At 54.0% G+C, this 24,897-nt stretch overlaps 1 protein-coding gene across 1 annotated transcript in view; it reads left to right on the top strand.

Moving 5' to 3' along the window:
- The window catches only part of CENPE (centromere protein E), a 1,817,274-nt gene that overhangs the window by 1,708,567 nt on the left and 83,810 nt on the right, over positions 1-24,897 (top strand). The window contains exon 54 of the mRNA XM_086962044.1: positions 19,104-19,301. Within this exon, the coding sequence (XP_086818170.1) occupies positions 19,104-19,301 (198 nt within the window). The remainder of the gene's footprint in view (positions 1-19,103; positions 19,302-24,897) is intronic.

The following is a 24,897-nucleotide window of genomic DNA, read 5'->3' on the forward strand; positions in this document are numbered from 1 at the left end:
GTCTCGGTCACTAGCCAGTGACGGTGCTGGAACCAGGAGGGAACCAGATGCTGTCGCCGCAGTCAGGTGAAGGAAGGGTCGCTTCTCTCTGTGGCTGCGCGGACCAGGAGCTGCTCTTCACGACCAGGCTGGAGGCACGAGCTGTCCCACGTAGTCTGCTTCTGTTGGCGGTGTCGGATCGTCGATCGGGACAACAAGCCTTGGCTAATGCAAGCCACGCAGTGTTATGTTATGTTAAAGGAATTTAGTACCGCGCACATACACCAATTGGTTTCTTGGCGCTCGGAGACCAGTGGAAGGACACAGGGGAGTGAGTGCAGCTAGCCATGAGCAAGTCGGAACAGATATGTTTTCAAGAATTTACGGAAAGTAGAATAGTCACGAGTGAGACGGATTAAGAGAGGAAAGGATTTCCAAGTGGACGGAGCAAGAAAAGAGAAACAGGCACCACCGTGCTTCTTGCAATTGAACCTAGGAGTAATCAGAAGATTGTGAGCAGAGGATCTGAGGTGAGGAGGGAACATAGGGGTGCAAGCAGAGAGAAATAAAGACAGGAGCAGAGGCAAAGAGAGATTTGAAAATGGTACATCCCAATTTAAAGATACAACGTTGCGCAACCGGGAGCCAGTGTAGAGTTTTTAGCATCTGGGTGACGTGTTGGTGTTTGGGCTGCTGAAAGATTAATCTGGCTGCCTGGTTTTGCACCAGTTGGAGTCGGTGGAGATGGTATGCAGGAATCCCCACGTATAGACAGTTGGCATAGTCTAAACGTGAGGTGACCAGGGCCATGATGACAAGGGTGAGAGCCTCTGGTGATAGGAACCTTCGGATCTTCCCGATTCTCCGAAGATGATAAACAAAGTGGAACAAAGATGGCGTCTGGTGCGGACCAGGAGGGTCCGGGGTGCTTCTCGTTCACAGGGAAGCAAGGGCCAGTCTGGGGGACCAGACCAGCAGTTTTAGATTCTTCGGGTCGTCGTCTCAGAGGTCACGAGCCAGCCGGCAAGTGACCAGACAACAGGACAAGCAGCAACCAGGCAAAAGGGCCCCACGCAGATCTCGTGGATGCTGGGGGGGCTGGTCTTTGGTGCAGGAGCTGCATCGGTGTAGGGCTTTTCAGTCCCCAAGACACTCACTCGAGGATCCCTCGGCGGTCGTGCTGGAAGCGCTGTGCAGGTTTTCTCATTATGGCCGTCTCCACGTTGCTCGTCGCACCCACGGGTCCCAGCTTTGCTGTGGATGTGGGTAGAGGTCAGAGAGGTCTGGAGGTCCGGGTTTTGTCGAGCTGGGTCGTCGGATTCCGGGATGGAAGGACTCTGCAGCAAACCGCACAGGAGCTTGATGGTGCCTGCAAAGCAGGATGGTCACTCCCTGACCATAGGGGAGATTCTTCAGTCTTCTGGATTCAGGAGGTCGAAGGTCAAGAGTTCTTCGTGGAAGTTGTCAAGATTAATCTGATTTGGAATGGGTTCAGCTCCTACCTTTATTCAGCTACAGGGGGCTGCACTACGACTAGGTCCCTCCTCTGGGTGGGACCAGGAAGGGGGGTGGTTACACTCCCTTTCCTTTGTCCGGTCCTGCGCCAGCTCTGGAGCTGGAGTGCCCCAGGAACTGGTTTGGACCGGCATATGCACAGGGACACCTTGTGTGCCCCAGGCATGTCTCATTCCTTTCAGCCCTGTCCTACCTAATACACAAAATCCTGTCTGGGGTGGTGCTAGAACCTCCCAAGGCAGGAAACCCTTTGTCCAAGCCTCCCTCGCTGGAAGGACCCCCAGCAGCAGGAGGTCAGACTTGTGTCTGTGGTGGCAGCATCCATTTTGTGATGCTGAGGCTCGAGTTAACTTTAACCGAGGTTCACAGTTACATCCATGTCGTGTCCCTCTAGAAGGGTGGAATGCTAACTCCGTCGCCAGAATTGGCGAGCGGTTAGTATTCCAATTCGTATGACACCTTACTCGACATGTTTTGATAATGCGATACCAAAGTTAGCAAATAACCGCGAGGATTATAATGCACTTAAGAGTATGTGGTACGCGTTATCATGGAACAGCTATTAGGACTTGGTTCCGCAAGCTGCAAACGGGCTAAGCTCATGCCAGACCAACTCTGCCCTATCTTGGATTAGTTCCTTCCTCAGCGACAGGTACCAAACTGTCACACTTGGCCCCTTCCATTCTAATGAGAAAAAGGTGTCCTGTGGAGTTCCCCAGGGTTCCATCCTAAGTCCCCTCCTCTTCAATATCTATCTTATCCCCCTTCTAACCCTTATAGAATCGTTCGGCATAACCGTCACCTCCTATGCCGACGATACTCAGCTTATCATCCCCCTAGACGACAATTCCAATATGGCAGAGCTCAATCTGAAACACTGCCTCACAGCAGTCTTCCAATGGATGGACGCTAACCATCTTCGCTGCAACTCGAATAAAACCGAGATCCTTCCCATCGGAAAGAATGCCTCTTTTTGCCCTGCCCTGTGGTGGCCTGACAATTCTGCTGCTCCACCTCAGACAGTTTCATCGGCTAGAAACCTCGGGGTCCTTTTTGACTCCGAGCTCTCTTTCGATCTCCATGCTTCGACCGTAGCCGGAAAATGCTTCGGCATAATAAAGTCCCTGAGAAAGTTTTTTGATTTCCTCTCGCTTGACTCCAGAAAAACTGTGGCGGTAGCCCTTATACTCTCCCGAGTGGACTACTGCAATGGACTTCTGGCAGGGACCAAAAAGTCCACTCTCTCGAAACTGCAAAGTGTCCTGCACACTGCCGCCCGTCTTGTCTTAAAACTTCCACGCAAATCTTCAATCTCCACAGCCCTTAAAACCTTACATTGGCTCCCCTTGCACAAGAGAATACTCTTCAAAATTCTCATTGTAGCCTTCCGAGCCTTCAACAAATCCGGTCCGTCCTACTTGTCTAGACGCTTCCCTCACTATACTCCGTGCCGCTCCCTCAGATCTTCACAAGACAACCTCATTACCCCCACTAAATTCAATCTAAAATCCAAAGGCGGAAAAACTCTCAGCACCCTGGCTATTAGAGCCTGGAACAGCATGCCAAGGCATCTCAGGCTTCAGACAGTCGAGAAGCCTTTTAGGAAGCTCCTCAAAACGTGGATTTTCAATCTTCCCGACGACTGGTCTAAAGCTGCCATCTAGCCCTCCCCCCCCCTTGCACTCTGTGAACTGGTGACAGGATTTATAGCGTCATGATGCTCCTTCCGGAGCGAACGTCTGCGCTTTAGAAATACCCTTCCAAATATCCAAATATCCAAAGAGCACCATCTCACATAATTCCAAGCACTCTGCCTTCAGGATTGTTAAGGCGTGCCATAGGAGTGACTGATAGGAATATATGTGTCCATTTTAGGGTTAGATATAGAGATACTATATCTAAAGCAAAGGGTGATTACACCTCCTTGCCCCAGCTGTCATGCAGCCAGTTGTCAGATTTGGATGGCCAGCCAGGGGTGGCATAATACATGCTGCAGCCCCTGGTAGGCCCTGGGTACACCTATGCCCTGGGTACTAAGGTATGCTGTACAGGGACTGATAAGGTGACTCAGTATCCAATTAGATATGTACCTAAGGTACATGGAATCCATTTTACAGAGAGAGCAGTAGGCCTGGGGCCCTGAATAGCAGGGTCCCAGGTCAACTACGTCGAAAAACCAGCAAAACACCAGGCAAAAAGTTGGGGGCAACCATAGTCCGATATCCACCTTCCTACAACGACGACAAGGCCTGCTCCGACTGCCGGGCCCTCTCTTCGAAAGCCAGGCAGGAGCGGTCCCGCAGGCGACTCGAGCTCCGTCAGTCGGTCCCGTGCCGTGCGAGGTCCCGGTCCCACGGGAGGTCGAGGGACAGGTCGCGGGCTCGGAGCCTCCACAGCTCCGAGAGTCGGCTCCACTCCTCCGGGTTGAAGTCGTCGTCAGGTAAGAAGCACAAGAAGTCGAAGAGATGTCGTCGCTCTTCTGACTCCCCCCGACGCTCGCACGATGCGGCCGGGGGTTCGGGTGACACCGCCCACGCGGCTCCTTCGGGGTCCCGGGCGTCGCGTCCCGCTCCATACCCTCCGGTCCCTGGACGAGACGTGACGCCGGAGGAGATCGAGCGCTTCCTCATGGCCATGAGGTCCCTCTCTCCTCCGCCGGGCTCCGCGGCGCCTTTGGGCCCAGCGGACCCGTCTGGGGCCCCTGGCGGGTCGGGGGCTTCAGCCTCGACGCCGCCGGCACCTTCGGGCCCTGTGCCGCAGGGCCCCACTATCCCGACACTGCCGGCGCCTTCGGGCCTGGCGCGGCGGGACCCTTCTCCCCCCTCGGGATCTGGCTCGTCGCCGGTGGACCTTACGACCCCCCCCCCTCCCCCGCCTGGCGTTCGACCGTCAGGTGTCGCCTCCCGTACCCGATGCCTTCATTCCTGTTCCGACGTCAGAACGGTGCCACTTTCGATGGCGTTTGGAGATTTTCACTTCTATGAACAGACCCCATTAATTGAGAACCCTGAGTATCAGGAGATGGGTGATGAGGAGGATTGGGAGGGGTCTGAGGACCCTCTGACTCATGAGTGTCAGTCACAAGAGGACTAGACAGGGGAACTTGGGGAGGCCAGTGGCCTGGACACCTCTCCAGACACTGGTTTTGTCTCCCCTCCTACCGTGGCTTCGGAGGAGGGGGCTACCTATAGTGTGGTGTTCATGAGGGCTGCCAAGGCCTTGGGCCTTGAGCTCCCCGTCGCGGCCGTGAGGACTAACCTCCTCACTGAGGTCCTTAAACCGCAGTCAAGCTCGGCCGAGCCTCTGCTGCCCTTTAATGAGGCCTTGACAGACGTTCTTTTGGGCACCTGGTCCAGGCCCGCTACTGGTTCACCCGTAGATAGGAACGTGGCCAGACGCCACCGCCCGGCCCCGGGCGACCCATGTTTCCTGTCCACCCACCCCACCCCGAGAGTCTAATCATCCAGGCCTCCAATTCCCAGACCGCATTCCCGTCGGCTCCACCGGACAGGGAATCCAAGAGGTATGAGAATTATGGAACAAAAATGTTCTCCTCCCTTAGTTTGGGACTGCGGTCTTCCAACACCACATGCCTCTTGGGCCGCTACACCCACTCTCTGTGGGAGACGGTGGCGGAAGTGCTGCCAGAGTGCCCGTTGGAGGTACGGGCCAAACTCGGCCAAGCCCTTGTGGAGGGCTGAGTTGAAGCCAAGTATTCTATCCGGTGTGGGCTGGATACCACCGACTCGCTAGGCAGAGCAATGGCAACATCTGAAAGAAACACGTTAGTGTTAGATTCCTTACCTTAGAATATCCCCAGGCGTCAGTCTGGATCCGGAAACTTTTGCGTAGCAGTACCTCTGCGCGTCGGTAGGCGTCGTCTGCAGGCGTCCCCTGCGGCTCCGCGTCCGTCGTCGGCATCGTGCGCCGTGATGACGTCGCTGGAGTATATAGACGCCGCCTCCGCGCGCTGACGTCAGTTCTTCTTCTTTTTTCCGCGCCAGTGGACGCAGATCTGAAGAGCAGTACTCCGGTCTTTGACCAAGTTTTTCGAATTGTTATTATCACTTTGTGCCTGTTAGGATGCCTGGGTTCAAGCACTGTGATGACTGTGAGCGCACGATGTCGGTCACAGACCATCACCGCCTCTGTCTCCGGTGTCTGGGCCCCGACCACGACGTGGACTCCTGCGTCGACTGCCGGGCCCTCACCAATAAGGCTAGACGGGAGCGGTCCCGCAAGCTACTGGAGCTCCGGGTGTCGGCCCCACGTCGGGACCGGGAGCGGTCCCGGTCCGGCCGGAGGTCGAGAGAGCGTTCGAGGGAGCGGTCGCGGAGCCGCGCCGAGCGATCCGGAAGTCGACACCACTCGTCAGGCTCATCAGGTAAGAAGCACAAGAAGTCGGGGCGTCGTCATCGTACCCCCGACTCCCCCCCGACGCTCGCGCGATGCGGCCGGGGGTTCGGGTGACCCCAACCCCGCGGCTCCGCGAGAGTCGCCGGCGCGGCCTGCCCCATACCCTCAGGTCCCTGGGCACGGTGCGACGCCTGAGGAGATAGAGGCGTTCCTCATGGCCATGAGGGCCCTATCTTCTCCGGCGGGTTCCACGGCGCCTGCGGGCCCAGTGAACCCGTCCGGGGGCCCTAGCGGTTCAGCTGACCCTACCTCGACGCCGTCGGATGCTCCGACTCCGGCGGCGCCGATCCCGGCGCCGCTTGGGCCTTCGGGGTCGACGCCGGATGGATGTCCATCCAATCCGGCGCCGATTCCATCGGGGTTGCCCCCGGCGCCGCCGGTTCCTGGGTGCCGGCTTCGGGCGGCACTGGGGCTCCGGCTCCGGCGCCGGCTCTGGGCGGCGCCGTCCCCTTACCTTCACCGACGCGGAGTCGGACCGGCGTCGCTCGACGCCGGGCTCGGCGCCGGTGGGGCCCATAATCCCTGAGGAGCCGGTCTACATCGTTGACTCCGAATACGGAGAAGATGAAGAGTTCGGTGAAGGTTGGGAGGGGTCCGAGGACCCTCTTTCACGCGAGTGCCAGTATGACCCGGACTGGACAGGTGATTTGGGGGATGCCAGTGGTCTGGACGACTCTCCTAACCCTGGTTTGATCTCTCCTCCTTCCGTGGCATCGTTGGAGGGAGCTGCATATTCTGTGGTGCTGATGAGTGCTGCCAAGGCCTTACACCTTGAGCTCCCCGTCGCGGCCGTGAGGCCTAACATCCTCACTGAGGTCTTCAAACCGCAGTCATGCCCACAGGAGCCACTGCTGCCGTTTAATGAAGCCTTGTCAGACGTTCTGTTGGGCACGTGGTCCAGGCCCGCTTCAGGTGCGCCTGTTGATCGGAACGTGGCCAGGCGCCACCGTCCTTGTCCGGACGACCCCAAGTTCCTGTCTACCCACCCCACTCCTGAGAGTCTGGTGATCCAGGCCTCGACCTCCCAGTCCGCATTCCCGTCGGCCCCGCCCGACCGGGAATCCAAGAGGTATGACCAGTTTGGCAAAAAGGTCTTCTCGTCCATTAGTTCGGGCCTGCGGTCTTGCAACACCGCTTGCCTCTTGGGCCGTTACACCCACTCTGTGTGGGATACGGTCGCGGAACTGCTGCCAGAATGCCCCATGGAGGTGCGGGCAAAACTCGGTCAGGCTGTGGCTGAGGGCCGAGATGCAGCGAAATATTCGATACGGTGTGGTCTTGATACGACCGACTCGCTGGGCAGAGCTATGTCAACGACGGTGGCGATTAGTCGCCACGCCTGGCTGAGATCCGCCAACTTTTCGGCAGATGTCCAGAATACATTGATGGACATGCCGTTCGATGGCTGTCACCTGTTCGGTGACAAGGCGGACCACGCGCTGGAACGCTTCAAGGACTCCAGGGTCAGGGCCAAGTCCTTGGGTCTCTCGACCCAGCGTCAGCAACCGGGTTCGTTTCGTCCCTTTCGTGGCCAAGGAAGGGGCGCCCCCACACGTGCTGCCAGCCACGCGCCGCAACAATCCTTTCAACGCGGTGGCGGCCGTGGAAACCGCCGTGGTGGCGGTCGGGGACAACGGCGGGGTCAGACCACACCTCCCCCCGCAGCATCTGCCTCAAAATCCTCCTAGTCCGTGCTTTCGGCCCCATGTGACGCCAGTGGGTGGCAGGGTTCGCCATCACCACGCTCACTGGCGCACGATCACTTCGGACAGGTGGGTGCTGCAAATCGTCCGAAGGGGCTACTCCCTCCCCTTCGAGACCTCTCCTCCAGCCATGCCACCGCAGAACCACCGTGTGTCGGGGGACCACTTGACACTTCTGCAGGAGGAAGTTACGGCCCTCTTGGCCAAGGGGGCCATCGAGCACGTTCCTGGGCCAGAAGTAGGGCGTGGTTGTTATTCCCACTACTTTCTGGTACCCAAGAGGGACAAGGGGGGCCTACGTCCTATCTTGGATCTAAGGAACGTCAGCGGCTTCCTCCGGAAGGAGAAGTTCAAGATGTTGACGTTAGCTCAGGTCTTCGCTGCTCTAGACCCACAAGACTGGATGGTAGCGTTGGACTTGCAGGATGCCTATTTTCACATCCCCGTCCTGCCGGCCCACCGGCGTTACCTGCGGTTCACGGTAGGCCAGGAGCACTTTCAGTTTATCGTGCTTCCCTTCGGCCTTACCAGCGCCCCACGGGTGTTCACAAAGGTGATGGCGGTGGTCGCAGCCCATCTGCGCAGGTTGGGGGTTTCAGTCTTCCCCTACCTAGACGACTGGTTGTTGAAGGCGGGCTCGCCCCAGACAGTCGTCCACCACCTTCAGATGACGGCAGACCTCTTGCACGACCTGGGGTTCTCCATCAATGTGCCGAAATCACACCTGTGTCCCTCTCAAAAGCTCCTTTTCATCGGAGCGGTTCTGGACTCGGCGCAGTTTCGGGTTTATCCTCCGGAACGGCGGGTCCGGGATATTCAGGCTTTGATTCCCATCTTTCAGCCGCTATCCCGGGTTTCGGTCAGGTTGACGCTGCGGCTGCTGGGACTGATGGCTTCCTGCATCCTTCTGGTGCATCACGCCCGGTGGCGGATGCGGGCTCTGCAGTGGGACCTGAAGTTTCAGTGGGCCCAGCATCAGAGCAACTTGTCCGACCACGTCTTGATCTCGGAGGGCACTGCGAGACAACTGCAGTGGTGGCTTACGGACCACGATTGGGTCAGAGGCAGATCCCTCTCCCTTCCCCAACCGGAGCACGTTGTCGTGACGGACGCGTCCCTCCAGGGCTGGGGTGGCCACTTGGGAGAGGCAGAGATCAGAGGCATCTGGTCTCCGGCGGAGTCCCGGCTCCATATCAACCTGTTGGAGCTGCGGGCGATTCGTCTGGCACTGAAGGCATTCCTCCCCTTTGTCAACGGGAGTGTAGTGCAGGTGTTCACCGACAACACCACCGCCATGTGGTACTGCAACAAACAGGGCGGAGTGGGGTCGTGGACCCTTTGCCAGGAGGCTCTGCGCCTCTGGCAATGGCTGGAACGTCAGGGCGTGACTCTGACGGTTCAACACCTGGCAGATTCTCTGAACGCCAGGGCGGACGAACTCAGCCGTCGGTGCTCGATGGATCACGAATGGCGTCTGAACTCGGACGTGGCGCAAGGCATCTTTCTGCAATGGGGAGAGCCTTGGTTAGATCTATTCGCCACAGAAGAGAACGCGCAATGTCATCAGTTCTGCGCGTTGGAGTTTCCAAGACGGCACTCGCACGGCGACGCCTTTCGGTGCGAGTGGAGTTGCGGTCTGTTATACGCCTTTCCGCCTATACCACTTCTGCCCAGAGTGCTGAAGAAGATCAGGCGCGACCGGGCCGAGGTTATCCTTGTGGCTCTGGACTGGGCTCGAAGGTACTGGTATCCCGAGCTACTCAGCATGTCAGTCGGTCCCTCGATCCGCCTGCCCCTTCAGGAGGACCTTCTGTCGCAGCAGCAGGGGACGGTCCTCCACCCGAACCTGTCCAGTCTCCACCTCCATGCTTGGAGATTGAGCGGCGGCAGTTGAGGCCATTTGACTTGCCTCCTGAAGTCTGTGATGTTATTCTGGCAGCCAGGCGTCCCTCCACTAAGTCGGTATACGCCTGTCGGTGGAACAGATTTGTGGCATGGTGCACAGCAAAGGCTGTGGATCCTCTTTCTGCCCCTCTTTCGGAGGTTCTTCTGTTTCTTCATTCTCTTGCCCAGCAGGGCTCTGCTCTGGGCACTATCAAAGGCTACCTTTCTGCCCTTTCAGCCTTTTTGAGGCTTCCTGATCAGCCTTCTTTGTTCAAATCCCCGATTGTAACTCGATTCTTGTAGGGCGTCACTCACATGTTTCCACCTGTTCCGTTTGTGATGCCCCAGTGGGATTTGAACCTGGTTCTAACCTTTCTGATGTGTGCTCCCTTTGAGCCCCTTCATTCTTGTCCTCTCCATCTCCTGACTTTAAAGACGGCTTTCCTGGTTGCCATCACCTCTGCCAGGAGGGTGAGTGAGCTCCAGGCTCTTTCTGTCCAACCTCCTTTCCTGTCCATTCAGCCTGGCAAGGTGGTTCTGAGGACTAGACCTTCTTTCCTGCCCAAGGTTGTTTCGGCCTTTCACATCGGGCAGTCCATCACCCTCCCTTCCTTCTTCCCGCCTCCGCATCCTTCAAAGGATGAAGAGCGGCTCCATCGTCTGGACCCAAAACGTGCGCTTTCATTTTACATGGATCGCACACGCCAGTTCCGGGTGGATGACCAACTGTTTGTTGGCTACGTGGGTGCGAAGAAGGGACGGGCGGTTTGTAAACGAACCATCTCTCGATGGGTCGTCCTCTGCATCAAAGCGTGCTACTCTTTGGCTCGGAAGGAGCCTCCTGTTGGGCTGAGGGCCCATTCCACTCGGGCCACGGCGGCTACTACTGCCCTGGGCCGGGGAGTCCCCTTGCAGGACATTTGCCAAGCGGCTACGTGGGCCTCGCTGCACACCTTTGCGAGGCACTACTGCCTGGACAGTCAAGTCCGGAGGGATGGCTTCTTTGGCCGTTCTGTCCTCCAGGACTTTCTGGTGTAGTATTGTATTGGTTCGCAGACCCACCACCGGGGTTGGTATTGCTGGGGTATGTATTCTAAGGTAAGGAATCTAACACTAACGTGTTTCTTTCAGATGAACAAGTTACTTACCTTCGGTAACGATATATCTGTAAGAAACATTAGTTAGTGTTAGATTCCTTACCGAACCCACCCATCCTCCCCGTTCTGCGAACTGATACCTAGGGTTAAGGTCATCCCTTTCAGGGCCCTAGTTTTATATGGCACCAGTGTTGGTTCTCTCATGGCTCTGCGTCTCCTGGCGCGGAAAAGCTGTGTGCAAAGAACTGACGTCCGCGCGTGGAGGCGGCGTCTATATACTCCAGCGACGTCATCACGGCGCACGACGACGGACGCGGAGCCGCAGGGGACGCCTGCAGACGACGCCTACCGACGCGCAGGGGTACTGCTACGCAAAAGTTTCCGGATCCAGACTGACGCCTGGGGATATTCTAAGGTAAGGAATCTAACACTAACTAATGTTTCTTACAGATATATCGTTACCGAAGGTAAGTAACTTGTTCGACGGTGGCGGTGAGAAGTCACGCCTGGTTGAGGTCCGCCAACTTTTCGGCAGATATCCAGAACACTCTGATGGACATGCCGTTCGATGGCCGTCGCCTTTTTGGCGACAAGGCAGACCATGCGCTTGAACGCTTTAAGGACTCCAGGGCTACGGCCAAGTCCTTGGGCCTCTCGGCCCCGTGCCAGCAAACGGGTGCCTTTCGCTCCTTTCGTGGCCAAGGAAGGGGCGCCCCCACACGTGCTGCCAGCCACACGCCGCAGACTAACATCCAGCGTGGTGGCGGCCGTGGAAATCGCCGTGGAGGCGGTTGGGGACAACGGCAAGGCCAGTCCACACCTTCTCCCGCAGCATCCGCCTCTAAACCCTCCTAGTCCGTGCTTCTCTGCCCATGTGACGCCAGTGGGGGGCAGGGTTCGCCATCACCACTCTCACTGGCGCACTGTTACTTTGGACAGGTGGGTGCTGCAGATCGTCCGGAGGGGCTACTCCCTCCCCTTCGAGACGACCCCTCAAGCCATGCCACTGCAACACCACCGCGTATCGGGGGATCACTTGCGGCTTCTGCAGGAGGAAGTTTCGGCCCTCTTGGCCAAGGGGGCCATCGAGCGCATTCCTGGGCCAGAAGTAGGACGTGGTTGCTACTCCCACTACTTTCTGGTACCCAAGAATGGCAAAGGGGTCCTACGCCCAATCTTGGACCTATGGAACGTCAACGGCTTCCTCCGGAAGGAGAAGTTCAAGATGCTGACTCTGGCTCAGGTCTTGGCTGCCTTGGACCCGGGAGACTGGATGGTAGCGTTGGACTTGCAGGACGCTTATTTCCACATCCCCGTCCTGCCGGCCCACCGGCGTTACATGCGGTTCACTGTAGGCCACAAGCACTTTCAGTTTACCGTGCTCCCCTTCGGCCTTGAAAGCGCCCCACAGGTGTTCACGAAGGTGATTGCGAATGTCGCAGCTCATCTGCGCAGGTTAGGGGTTTCAGTCTTCCCCTACCTCGACGACAGGTTGTTAATGGCGGGCTCGCCCCAGAGAGTCGTCAACCACCTCCAGACAACGGCAGACCTCTTGCACCAGCTGGGGTTCTCCATCAATGTGCCAAAGTCACACCTGTGTCCCTCTCAGAAGCTCCTTTTCATCGGAGCGGTTCTTGACTCGGCGCAGTTTCGGGTTTACCCACCCGAGCAGCGGGTTCGGGATATACAGGCTCGGATTCCAATCTTCCAGCCTTTATCCTGAGTTTCGGTCAGGTTGACGCTGCGGCTTCTGGGACGGATTGCTTCCTGCATCCTTCTGGTGCATCACGCCCGGTGGCGGATGCAGGCTCTGCAGTGGGACCTGAAGTTTCAGTGGGCCCAGCAATAGGGCAACCTGTCCGACCATGTCCTGATCTCGGAGGGCACTGCGAGACAGCTGCAGTGGTGGCTCACGGACCGCGATTGGGTCAGCGGCAGATCCCTCTCCCTTCCCCAACCGCAACACGTAGTTGTGACGGACGTGTCCCTCCAGGCCTGGGGAGGCAATATAGGAGAGGCGGAGATCAGAGGCCTCTGGTCTCCGGCGGAGTCCCAGCTCCATATCAACCTTTTGAAGCTGCGGGCGATTTGTCTAGCACTGAAGGCATTCCTCCCCTCTGTCCGAGGGAGTGTAGTACAGGTGTTCACGGACAACTCCACCGCCATGTGGTACTGCAACTAACAGGGCGGGGTGGGGTTGTGGACCCTGTGCCATGAGGCTCTGTGCCTCTGGCAATGGCTGGAACATCAGGGCGTGACTCTGGTGGTTCAACACCTGGCAGGTTCTCTGAACGCCAGGGCGGACGAACTCAGCCGCCGGTGCATGATGGATCACGAATGGCGTCTGAACTCTGACGTGGCGCAAGGTCTCTTTCTGCAGTGAGGAGAGCCTTGGTCAGATCTATTCGCCACCGAAGAGAACGTGCAATGTCATCAGTTCTGCGCGTTGAAATTTCCAAGGCGGCACTCGCTCGGAGACGCTTTTCGTCGCGAGTGGAGTTGCGGTCTGGTGTACGCCTTTCCGCCTATACCACTTCTGCCCAGAGTGCTAAAGAAGATCAGGCGCGACGGGGCACAAGTCATCCTTGTGGCTCCGGACTGGGCACGAAGGTACTGGTATCCCGGGCTACTCCGTATGTCAGTCGATCCCCCGGTTTGTCTGCCTCTTCAGGAGGACCTTCTGTCGCAGCAACAGGGCACGGTTCTCCACCCAAACCTGTCCAGTCTCCACCTCCATGCTTGGAGATTGAGCGACGACAGTTGAGGCCATTTGACTTGCCTCCTGAAGTCTGTACAATCATTCTGGCAGCCAGGCGTCCCTCCAAAAGTCGGTATACGCCTGCAGGTGGAACAGATTTGTGGCATGGTGCACAGCAAAGGCTGTGGATTCTCTCTCTGCCCCTCTTTCCGAGGTTCGTCTCTTCCTTCTTTCTCTTGCCCAGCAGGGCTCTGCTCTTGGCACTATCAAGGGCTATCTTTCTGCCCTTTCAGCCTTCCTAAGGCTGCCTGATCAACCATCTTTGTTCAAGTCCCCAATTGTAAATAGATTTCTGAAAGGCATCACACACACGTTTCCACCTGTTCCCTTTGTGATACCTCAGTGGGACTTGAACTTGGTCCTCACATTTCTGATGTGAGCTCCCTTCGAGCCATTTCACAACTGTCCTCTATCCCTTCTCACTTTGAAGACTGCCTTCCTGGTAGCCATCACCTCTGCCAGGAGAGTGAGTGAGCTCCAGGCTCTATCTTGTAAGCCTCCTGTCCTTTCAGTCCATCCGGACACGGTTGTGTTACGGACAAGGCCCTCCTTCCTACCCAAGGTAGTCACGGCCTTCCACATTGGGCAATCTATCACCTTGCCTACCTTCTTTCCGCCTCCGCATCCCTCGAGAGAGGAAGAGAGGCTCCACCGTCTGGACCCAAAACGTGCGCGCTCATTTTATTTGAATCGCACACAACAGTTCCGGGTGGATGACCAACTCTTTGTTGGGTATGTGGGCGCTAAGAAAGGGAAAGGGGTGCACAAGTGGACCATCTCGCGGTGGATCATCTTGTGTATCCAGGCGTCTTACTCCTGTGGGGCTGAGGGCTCATTCCACTCGAGCCACAGCAACTACAACTGCCTTGGGCCGAGGTGTGCCCTTGCAGGACATTTGCCAGGCGGCTACTTGGCCCTCGCTGCACACGTTCGCACGACATTATTGCCTGGACAGTCAAGTCCGGAGGGATGGCTACTTTGGCCGATCCGTCCTCCAGGACTTTCTGGTGTGATTATTGGTTCGCAGACCCACCACCACGGGGTTGGTATTGCTGGGGTATCTATTCTAAGTTAAGGAATCTATCACTAACGTGTTTCTTTCAGATGCACAAGTTACTACTTGTGTAACGATATATCTGTAAGAGACATTAGTTAGTGATAGATTCCTTACCGACCCACCCATCCTCCCCGTTCTGCGAACCGATATCTAGGGTTAAGGTCATCCCCTTTCAGGGCCCTAGTTTTTTGGCACCAGTGTCGGTTTTTGTCATGGCTCTGCGCTTCTGGCGCGGAAAAGCTGTGGCTACGAACTGACGTCAGCACGCGGAGGCGGCGTCTAAGTACTCCGACGACGTCATCACGGCGCCGACGACGGACGCGGAGCCGCAGACGACGCCTACCAACGCGCAAGGGTACTGCTACGCAAAACTTTCCGGATCCAGTCTGACGCCTGGGGATATTCTAAGGTAAGGAATCTATCACTAACTAATGTCTCTTACAGATATATCGTTACACAAGTAGTAACTTGTGCGTTAAGGTCATCCCCTTTCAGGGCCCTAGTTTCATGGCACCAGTGTTGGTTGTTGCCATAGCTCTGCGTTTCTGGCGCGGAAAAGCTGTGTCTAAGAACTGACGTCAGCACGCGGAGGCGGCGTCTAAGTACTCCGACGACGTCATCACGGCGCCGACGACGGACGCGGAGCCGCAGACGACGCCTACCGACGCGCAAGGGTACTGCTACGCAAAAGTTTGCGGATCCAGTCTGACGCCTGGGGATATTCTAAGGTAAGGAATCTATCATTAACTAATGTCTCTTACAGATATATCATTACACAAGTAGTAACTTGTGCTTCGGGGCGTCTCAATTCCCAGTGCACAACTTCGAGGATACCTCAGGAACTGCGCAGGTAGCAAGTTGCAGGCTTTTCAAGATGTCCGGTCCCACGTGTCTCGTCGCCTCCACGGATCTCAGCTATGCTGCAGTCGTGAAGAGAGGGTCAGAGAGGTCTGGAAGTCTGGGTCTTGTCAGGCTCTGTTCTCGGGTTTCGGCGGGAACGTCGACAAAGCAACCCGTTGATTTGCTGGATGGTGCCTGCTTGCCCAGGGTGGTCACCCCTTGGCCGCAAGGGAGATTCTTCAGTCTTCAGCTTCAGCAGAACGTCGAAGGTCCAGAGTTTCGTGTCAAGTTTCAGTTCAGGATATAATCTAATCTCTCAGGACTCGGCTCCTACTTTTATACAACTAAAAGGGGCTGGATTACTGACTAGGTCTCTCCTGTGGGTGGGACCAGGAAGGGGGGTAGTTACACTCCCTCTCCTTTGTCCAGTTTTGCACTGGGGCTGGAGTGCCCCAGCAACCGGTTTGAACTGGGGTATGCACAGGGACACCTTGTGTGCCCCAGGCATGTCTCATTCCTTTCAGCCTGTCCTACCTCAATACACAAAATCCTGTCTGGGGTGGTGCTAGCACCTCCCAAGGCAGGAAACCCTTTGTCCTGGCCTCCCTCGCTGGAAGGACTCCCAGCAGCAGGAGGTCAGACTTGTCTGTGGCAGCAGCATCCATTTTGTGATGCAGAGGCTCTGGTTAACTTTAACCGGGTACAGTCAGCAACAACATGTCTTCTCCCTCTAGAAGGGTGGAATGCTACCCCCGTCGCCAGAATTGGCGAGGGGGTAGTATTCCAAAGCGTATGACACCTTACACAACATGTTTTGATAAAGCCAAACCAGAGTTGGCATTTAACCGCGAGGTTCATAATGCGCTTAAGAGTATATGGTATACCTAGAATAGCTATAAGGACATGGTTCCGAAAGCTCAGCTCATGCTAGAGCACCATCTCACATAAAACCAAGAACTCTGCCTCCAGGATTGTTAAGGCCTGCCATAGAAGTGACTTATAGGTGTATATGTGTCTAGATATAAGGTTAGATATAGGAATACTATATCTAAGCAAGGGGTGATTACACGACCTTGCCCCAGCTGAGTGATCAGCCAGTTGTGTCAGTTTGGATGGCCAGCCAGGGGTGGCAAAAGATATGCTGCAGCCCCTGGTAGGCCTTGGATGCACCTATGCCCTGGGTACCTATAGTACACTGTACAGGGGCTCATAAGGTGACCCAATATCCAATGGGAGATGTACCTAAAGTACATGGAGTCCATTTTACAGAGAGAGCAGATAGCATGGGACCCTGATTAGCAGGATCCTTGGCCAACTAAGTCGAAAACCAGCTAAACACTAGGCAAAAAATCTAGGGTAACCATAGTCCGGTATCCATCTTCCTACACAGTGGGACCGGCTATCTTGGAAAGCTTGCTCATTGCTGCTTATGCAACTTATGAGGCACCCTCGAAGTTGTGCATTGGTGATTGAGAAGCCCCAAGCCCGAGCACCTTCTGCACCGACGCAGAGCCCTCCACACTCCACGAGTGCCGCGTGGGGCCTGCTGGTACTTTTTTGCTTGACGCGTCTGTCCGGTCACTTGCCCGTTGGCTAGTGGCCTCTGTGACGACGTACCTTTGAAGTTACACCGCTTGCCTGGTTGCTCCAGGCTAGCCCCTGCTTCCCTGAAAAGGAGAAGCCCCCAGACCTTGCTGCTCTGCAACAGAAGCCATCTTCGTTTCCTGCATGGGTTGCCTTTGCCAAGGCTTGTTGACTCCAATCGGGAAGTCGACACCGCCAACAGCGAGATCCTGCATGGGACAGTCCGTATCCAGCTCCTGGTCGTCGGCGACTCCTCCTGGTCCACGTGGCTGCAGAGACAAGCTTCACGACATCACCTGATTGCTTTACGACATCGCCTGGTTTCTTCCTGATTCCTTCCTGGTCACTGGCTAGTGACCCAGACTCTGTCCCCTCTGCTTTCAGGTACTCTTCATCCTCGATCCGCCCTTGGATCCAACCCTACACTTCTCTCCTGGTCTCCTGCAGCATCTTTTCACAAGTCTCCATAGGATTCAGTGACAAAACCCAACACAACTTGACACCTATGCACCCGGCTCCTGTGGGTTAGGTAACGCAAGTACTCCGGTGCTCCTGTGGGTATTGACTATCCAAGTGTCCTAGTTTTCAGTAGCTTTCTCCTAGTCCATCTGGAAGTGTCCTAAATCAACTAGTTTCGAACGCTTACGTTCCCATTGTATCCCGAAGGCAACTCACGTGTGGGTTAAGACACTGTACACGCTTCCCGTGGGCCTCCTGCTTCCTAACCTTTGGTAGTTCAGTGTAGGCCCCAGCGATGCCCTAGGCCTACTCCTTGTTTGTGACGTGGTTCTTATACCACTATTTTAGTATATGGTTTGTAACGCTCCTAGGGCTCGACTGTATTTTGTGCAACTTATTGTATGATAATTAAGTATCTTGTTATGTGCTTGTGCCTCAGACCTCATAAAGAGTTCAGAGAGGTTGTGTTAGTGATAAATACATATATATTTTATATATAACCTGTGTGGTGTCCTTTCATTTGGTATTCAAGGGGTTACATATGGTAAAACAGCTGGCTTCACATGCTCTCTGAAGTTTTAGCCTAAGACTGCTTTGTCCATGCTACCACTAGGATAGCTGGTCTATAAGGTTGACTTTACAACCATCACCATAAGGGTTGTTTGGACTGATACAGGGTGCCCTCTAAAATAGTGGACATCACATATCAGGCACAACTTCTCACAGTTAGTGTTAGATTCCTTACCGCCCCACCCATCCTCCCCGTTATGCGAACCGATATCTAGGGTTAAGGTATCTCCCTTTGAGGGCCCTAGTTTCATGGCACCAGTGTCGGTATACAGAACTGACGTCAGCACACGAGGACGGCGTCTAAGTACTCCGGCGTCATCCCGGCGATCACGACGGACGCAGAGGCACAGACGATGCCTATCGACTCGCAGAGGTACCGCTGACGAAAAACTTTCCGGATCCAGTCTGACGCCTGGGGATATTCTAAGGTAAGGAATCTAACTAACTAATGTTTCTTACTGATATATCTTTACCAAAATTAAGCAACTTGTGCTTTGGGACTGTTTTCCCATTCCTTGTTTCGGGGTGTGATTGTAGGCCTGCTACATGTGACATGCCTTTTACGCAGGTTCCCTGACTTCGGGGGAAAGGTGGGGGGTTGCTGTCTATGTATTGGTTGGGTGGATGCTCAGGGATCTGCGCTGTTCTTCCTCTCTTTCTCTGCCCTTGGACACTGCGGTGTTGCACTGTTTCTAAGGGGTTTCTTTTTTGTATGCCCTTTCGCACACTGTTCCCATGCTCCCAAAGTTTTTTATTTGGTGGCTTCGCGTTGTGGTGCGGAAAAGTTCTCCGAAGAAAACTGATATAGGCGCGCCGGGCTGGGGCTTATGTGACCTCGCTTACGTCACGTACGGCGCCTGGGCGGAGTCGCGTGATGTCACCCCGACGCACAGGGATGCTGTGGCAAAAAGTTTCCGGATCCAGTCTCAAGCCTTGGGATAATTCTAAGTGAAGGAATCTGCCGCTAGAATCATCGCTACCAGATACATTGTTACCGAAGGTAAGTAATTCGTACTTCATTACTTTCATATCTGCAGGACAAGATTACCAGGGACAGCTTCTCCAACGTTTTGTGTTTATTAGACCTTCCCAATGAAGTTTGTTTTTAGTTATTTCTGTACTTCATAAAGGCATCCAAAATTATCATGGTTTGTTTGCCTCATTATTATTAGAAAGCAGTGATTTGAACATTTATGGGTATTGAATTGGTTAAAACCATTGAGTATGTTTTTCTTTTACAGACATTTGGAAAGTTTAAGACAATAAAAGCTAAGGACTATTCAAAGTTATGTAATGAGTTGCTTCATGAAAAAAAAGAGAATAATACAGAACTGCTGAAAATATTACACAGTGATGCTCTTGGAGGTGGTGGCCATATTGCAGTGGAAGAAAACCAAAGGCTTTTTAGTAAATTGCATACCGCACAAGAAGAACTGAAGGTGAAACCATTTTTGTGGCTTTTTGCAGCACTAAACTCCTTAAATCCCATTTATATGCTCCCCATGGAATTGTTTATGGCATTTACTATTTTTTCTTTTAATAATTGTCATGTTGTATATGGTGATAACTCCTTGGGTATATAAATAAGTGTGCCCCTTCTATTTGGAGACACTCTTTTCGTTTACTTGATATTGATTTGATTCTCATGTGTTTTTGCTGTGTCTATTTAATGATTATGACTTCTAATAGAAATTTCTAACCACACATTTCTCACCTTTTGAAAGTTCCCAGGCTGTAGACTGTAAACATTTCAGCGGTACTCTGCATGTCTATTCAAATAACTTTATTTGCATTTGATATATGCTTAAAAGTACAGAATAAAATTTACCTAAAAACATTTGATCAACAAGAGGTCTGAAATTAAATAACTGATTTCAAGATATGTCCATTAATATGTTAAATATTACAAGTAGCCTTGTTGTAAAAATCAACTTCAGTTCATTGTGAGAAGGATTTGCTTTGGCATGGAATTAAAAAATACAACTCCCCCAGAAGAGATCCCAGTAGCACATTTTAAAACCATTCAATAAGTCATTTTCCAGGCATGAGGCTTTTATCTAGTTGATAATTTAACACCCCTGTCTGTTGAACTTCTCCTAATATGAAGAACTGAATATACAAATTTTACAGCCATGAAATAAATGTGAGAAGTTGGCCTGATATATGATGCTCACTAATTCTAGTGATCACCTTGTATCAGTCCAAACAACCCTTATGGTGATTGGTTGTAAGTCAACCTTATAGACCAGCTATCCTAGTAGCGTGGACAAAAGCAGTCTTTAGGCTAAACTCTGAATGGCATGTGAAGCCAGCTGTTTTACCACATATAACCCCTTGAATACCAAGTGAAAGGACACCACACAGGTTGTTATGAAAATAAACAGATATTTATTGTGAGAAGTTGGCCTGATATATAATGTTCACTATTCTAGTGAGCACTTTGTATCAGTCCAAACAACCCTTATGGTGATTGGTTGTAAGTCAACCTTATAGACCAGCTATCCCAGTAGCGTGGATACGAGCAGTCTTCGGGCTAAACTCTAGAGGGCGTGTTAAGCCAGCTGTTATACCATCACATATACCCCTTGAACACCAAGTGAAAAGACACCACACAAGTGTTATGAAAATAAACAGTGTATTTATTTAGATCACAACAGCCCTGTACTCTTTATGAGGACAGGGTACTAAGCACACAACAAAACTCTTATGAAAATACTTCAAGTTGCACATTTTACACAAATGCCCGAGGGGCACGAAAAACCATATACTTCAAAAGTGGAATGCGAAATTACTAGCAGGTAAGTACTGGCCTAATAGGCTTTGGAATCGCTAGGACTAAGTTACTGAACCTTCAGATTACTAGTAGGAGGCCTAGGGGACTCGGGTGCAGAGTGTGCACTCTCACGCGGGATGCGGGACAAAGTCTATGGGAGCTAGTAAAGGCAAAGTTAGTGTTCTCGGGCGAACCCGACTAAGTAGATCGAAAACGAAAGTGGATCTGGACCCTTGGATAGTGAGGCTATGCTGGGGCACCGAAATGCCGAAGTTACCTAGCCCAGGGGCTGCAGCTGCATTGGTCTGAAAAGACGTTGAGAATCCTCGTTGACGAACCAGGAGCCTGAAGAAAGAAGTTGCTGGCAGGCGACCAGTGAAGATTGTTCGAGTGATCCAAGCCTGGATCGAAGATGGATGACACCTGAAAGCAGAGGGGACCAAGTTCGTGACCACTAGCCAGTGATCAGATGGCACCAGGAGGGCACCGGATGGTAGTCACCTCGACTAGGTGAGTGGGCGACGCTGGGCTCTGCAGTCTCATGGACCAGGAGGCGTTGTCGGCGACCAGGATGGAGGTGCGAGCTGTCCCACGATGGATGATGCTGTCGACGTCGCTGGACCCAGGATTGGGGCAACAAGTCTTGGCAAATTCAAGCCCATGGGGTGGACCTAAAATGGCGTCTGGAGTGGGCCAGGAGGGTCCGGGGTGCTCTTCTTTCGGAAGGGAGCAAGGGCCAGTCTGGAGCAACCAGACCAGCAGAGTTGTTGTCGTTGATCGTCGTCGGGAAGGCCACAAGCCAGCGGGCTAGTAGCCAGACAACGCGGTGAGCAGCCAAAAAGCAGAAGGGCCCCACGCAGATCGTGGAGATGCTGGGGGGCTGGAGCTGCTCAGGGTCGGGGCTTCTCGGACCCCAAAGCACTCATCAGAGGATCCCTCGGCGGTCGTGCTGGATAGAAGTCGTGCAGTTCTGATGATGGCCGGTCCCTCGAGGTCTCGTCGCACCTACGGTTCTCAGCTTAGCTGTAGAGGTAGGTAGAGGTCTGAGGTGCCAGGGAAGCCGGGTCTCGTCGTGCTGGTCGGTCGGATTCCTGAGGAAGGACGTGCAGCAAACCGCAGAGTTCTTAGATGGTGCCTGAGGATGCAGGGTGACTACTCCTTAGTCACAAGGGAGAAATCTTGAGAAGAGTCGAGAGTTCCTTTCGTGGAAAGTAGTTTCTTGATTCAAAGATGATCTAATTTGAAAGGGTCCCCGCTCCTGCCTTTATCCTAAAGAAAGGGGTGGGTACGCGACTAGGTCCCGCCCTAGGGGTGGGACCAGGAAGGGGGGTGGTTACACCCCTCTCCCATGCCGGACTTTCCCCAGGCCAGGGGCTGGTGTGCCCCTGCAACTGGTTCTAGCCGGCAGATGCGTAGTGAGCACCGGGGTGCCACTTGCAGTCACCTTCCTGTAAAGCCCTGCCTACCCAGAATACACAAAACCCTGTCTGGGATGGTGCTAGCACCGCCCCTGACAGGAAACCCTTTGTCCAAGCTCTCCTCGCTGGAAGGACTCCCAGCAGCAGGAGGTCAGACTCGTGTCTGTGGTGGCAGCATCCATTTTGTGGAGCTGAGGCTTCAGTTAACTTTAACCGGGGTTCACAGTTACATACATGTCGTGTCCCTCTATGCTAACCCCGTCGCCAGAATTGGCGAGGGGTTAGTATTCCAATTCGTATGACCCCTTACTCGACATGTTTTGATAAAGCAATACCAGAGATAGCATTTAACCGCGAGGATTATAATGCACTTAAGAGTATTTGGTACGCGTTATCATGGAACAGCTATTTGGACTTGGTTCCGCAAGCTGCAAACGGGCTCAGCTCATGCCAGAGCACCATCTAACACGATTCCAAGCACTCTGCCTTCAGGATTGTCAAGGCCTGCCATAGGAGTGACTGATAGGAATCTGTGTGTCCATTTTTAGGGTTAGATATAGGTATACTATGTCTAAAGCAAAGGGTGATTACACCACCTTGCCCCAGCTGTCGTGCAGCCAGTTGTGTCAGATTTAGATGGCCATCCAGGGGTGGCAAAGTGGCCGGACAACGCGGTGAGCAGCAAAGAGCAGAAGGGCCCCACGCAGATCTCGTGGATGTTGGGGGGCTGGTCTTCGGTGCTGGAGCTGCTCAGGGTTAGGGCTTCTCAAACCCCAAAGCACTCACTCGAGGATCCCTCGGCGGTCGTGCTGGATAAGCGTAGTGCAGTTCTGAAGATGGCCGGTCCCTCGAGGTCTCGTCACACCCACGAATCTCAGCTGGGCTGATGATGCAGGTAGAGGTCAGAGGTGCCAGGGAAGCCGGGTCTCGTCGTGCTGGTCGGTCTGGTTCCGGAGGAAGGACGTGCAGCAAACCGCAGGTTACTTAGTTGGTGCCCACAGATGCAGGGTGACTACTCCTTAGTCACAAGGGAGAAATCTTGAGAAGAAGTCTTGAGTTCCTTTCGTAGAAAGTAGTTTCAGGATTCAAAGATTATCTAATTTGGAAGGGTCCCCGCTCACACCTTTATACTAAAGAAAGGGCTGGTACGGGACTAGGTCCTGCCAGTGGGTGGGACCAGGAAGGGGGGTGGTTACACCCCTCTCCCATGCCGGACTTTCCTCAGCTCAGGGGCTGGTGTGCCCCTGGAACTGGTTCTAGCCGGCCTATGCGTAGTGAGCACCGGGGTGCCACTTGCAGTCACCTTCCTATTCAGCCCTGCCTACCCACGATACACAAAACCCTGTCTGGGATGGTGCTAGCACCGCCCCTGACAGGAAACCCTTTTGTGAGAAGGTGGCCTGATATGCAGTGCTCACTATTCTAGTGAACACTATGTATCAGTCCAGCAACCCTTATTGATGATTGGTTGTAAGTCAACCTTATAGACCAGCTATCCTAGTAGCGTGGATACGAGCAGTCTAAGGCTAAAGACTCGAGAGGGCGTGTTAAGCCAGCTGTTATACCACACATATACCCCTTGAACACCAAGTGAAAGGACACCACACACGTGTTATGAAAATAAACAGTTATTTATTAAGTATCACAACAGTCCTGTACTCTTTATGAGGACAGGGTACTAAGCACAAACCAAAACTCTTACAAAAATACTTAAGTTAGCACAGTATATACAAATGCCCGAGGGGCACGGAAAACCATATACTCTGAAAGTGGAATGCGAAATTACTAGCAGGTAAGTACAGTACTAATAGCTTTTGGAATCGCTAGGACTTGACTAGGGAATCGTTAGATTACTTCTAGGAGGCCTAGGGGACTCGGGTGCAGTGTGTGCACTCTCACGCGAGATGCGGACAAAAGTCTATGGTAGCTAGGAATTGAAAAGTTAGTGTTCTCGGGCGAACCCGACCTGGTAGGGAGAAAACGAAAGTAGATTCTGACCCTTGGATAGTGAGGCTATGCTGGGGCACCGAAATGCCGAAGTTACCTAGCCCAGGGGCTGCAGCTGCATAGGACTCAAAAGACGTCGGGAATCCTCGTTGACGGACCAGGAGCCTGGAAGAAAGAAGTTGCTGGCAGGCGACCAGTGAAGAAAGTCCGGTGGATCCAAGCCTGGATCGATGGAAGATGACACCTGAAAGCAGAGGGGACCAAGTTCGAGACTACTAGCCAGTAGTCAGTGGGCACCAGGAGGGCACCGGATGGTAGCCACCTCGACAAGGTGAGTGGGTGACGCTGGAGCTCGAAGATCTCACGGACCAGGAGGCGTTGTCGGCGACCAGGATGGAGGATCGAGCTGTCCCATGAAGATAGAAGCTGTCGGCGTCGCTGGACCCAGGATTGGGCAACAAAGCCTTGGCAAATTCAAGCCCACGCGGTGGACTCAAAATGGCGTCTGGAGTGGACCAGGAGGGTCCGGGGGGCCTCTCTTCAAGAAGGAAGCCAGGGCCAGTCTGGAGCAACCAGACCAGAAGTCGTCGGGCGTCGTTCAGAAGGCCACAAGCCAGCCGGCTAGTAGCCAAACAACGCGGTGCACAGCAAACAGCAGAAGGGCCCACGCAGATCGTGGAGATGCAGGGAGGCTGACCTTGGGTGCTGGAGCTGCGCAGGGTTGGGGCTTCTCGGACCCCAAAGCACTCACCAGTGGAGGACACGGTGGGCTTGCAGTAAAGATGTCGTGCAGTCTTGGCGATCGTCGGTCCCTCGAGGTCTCGTCGCACTCACGGTTCTCAGCTTAGCTGTAGAGGTGAGTAGAGGTCAGAGGTGCCAGGGAAGCCGGGTCTCGTC

Source organism: Lissotriton vulgaris, chromosome 3_1, assembly GCF_964263255.1.
Source record: "Lissotriton vulgaris chromosome 3_1, aLisVul1.2, whole genome shotgun sequence".
NCBI lineage: Eukaryota > Metazoa > Chordata > Amphibia > Caudata > Salamandridae > Lissotriton > Lissotriton vulgaris.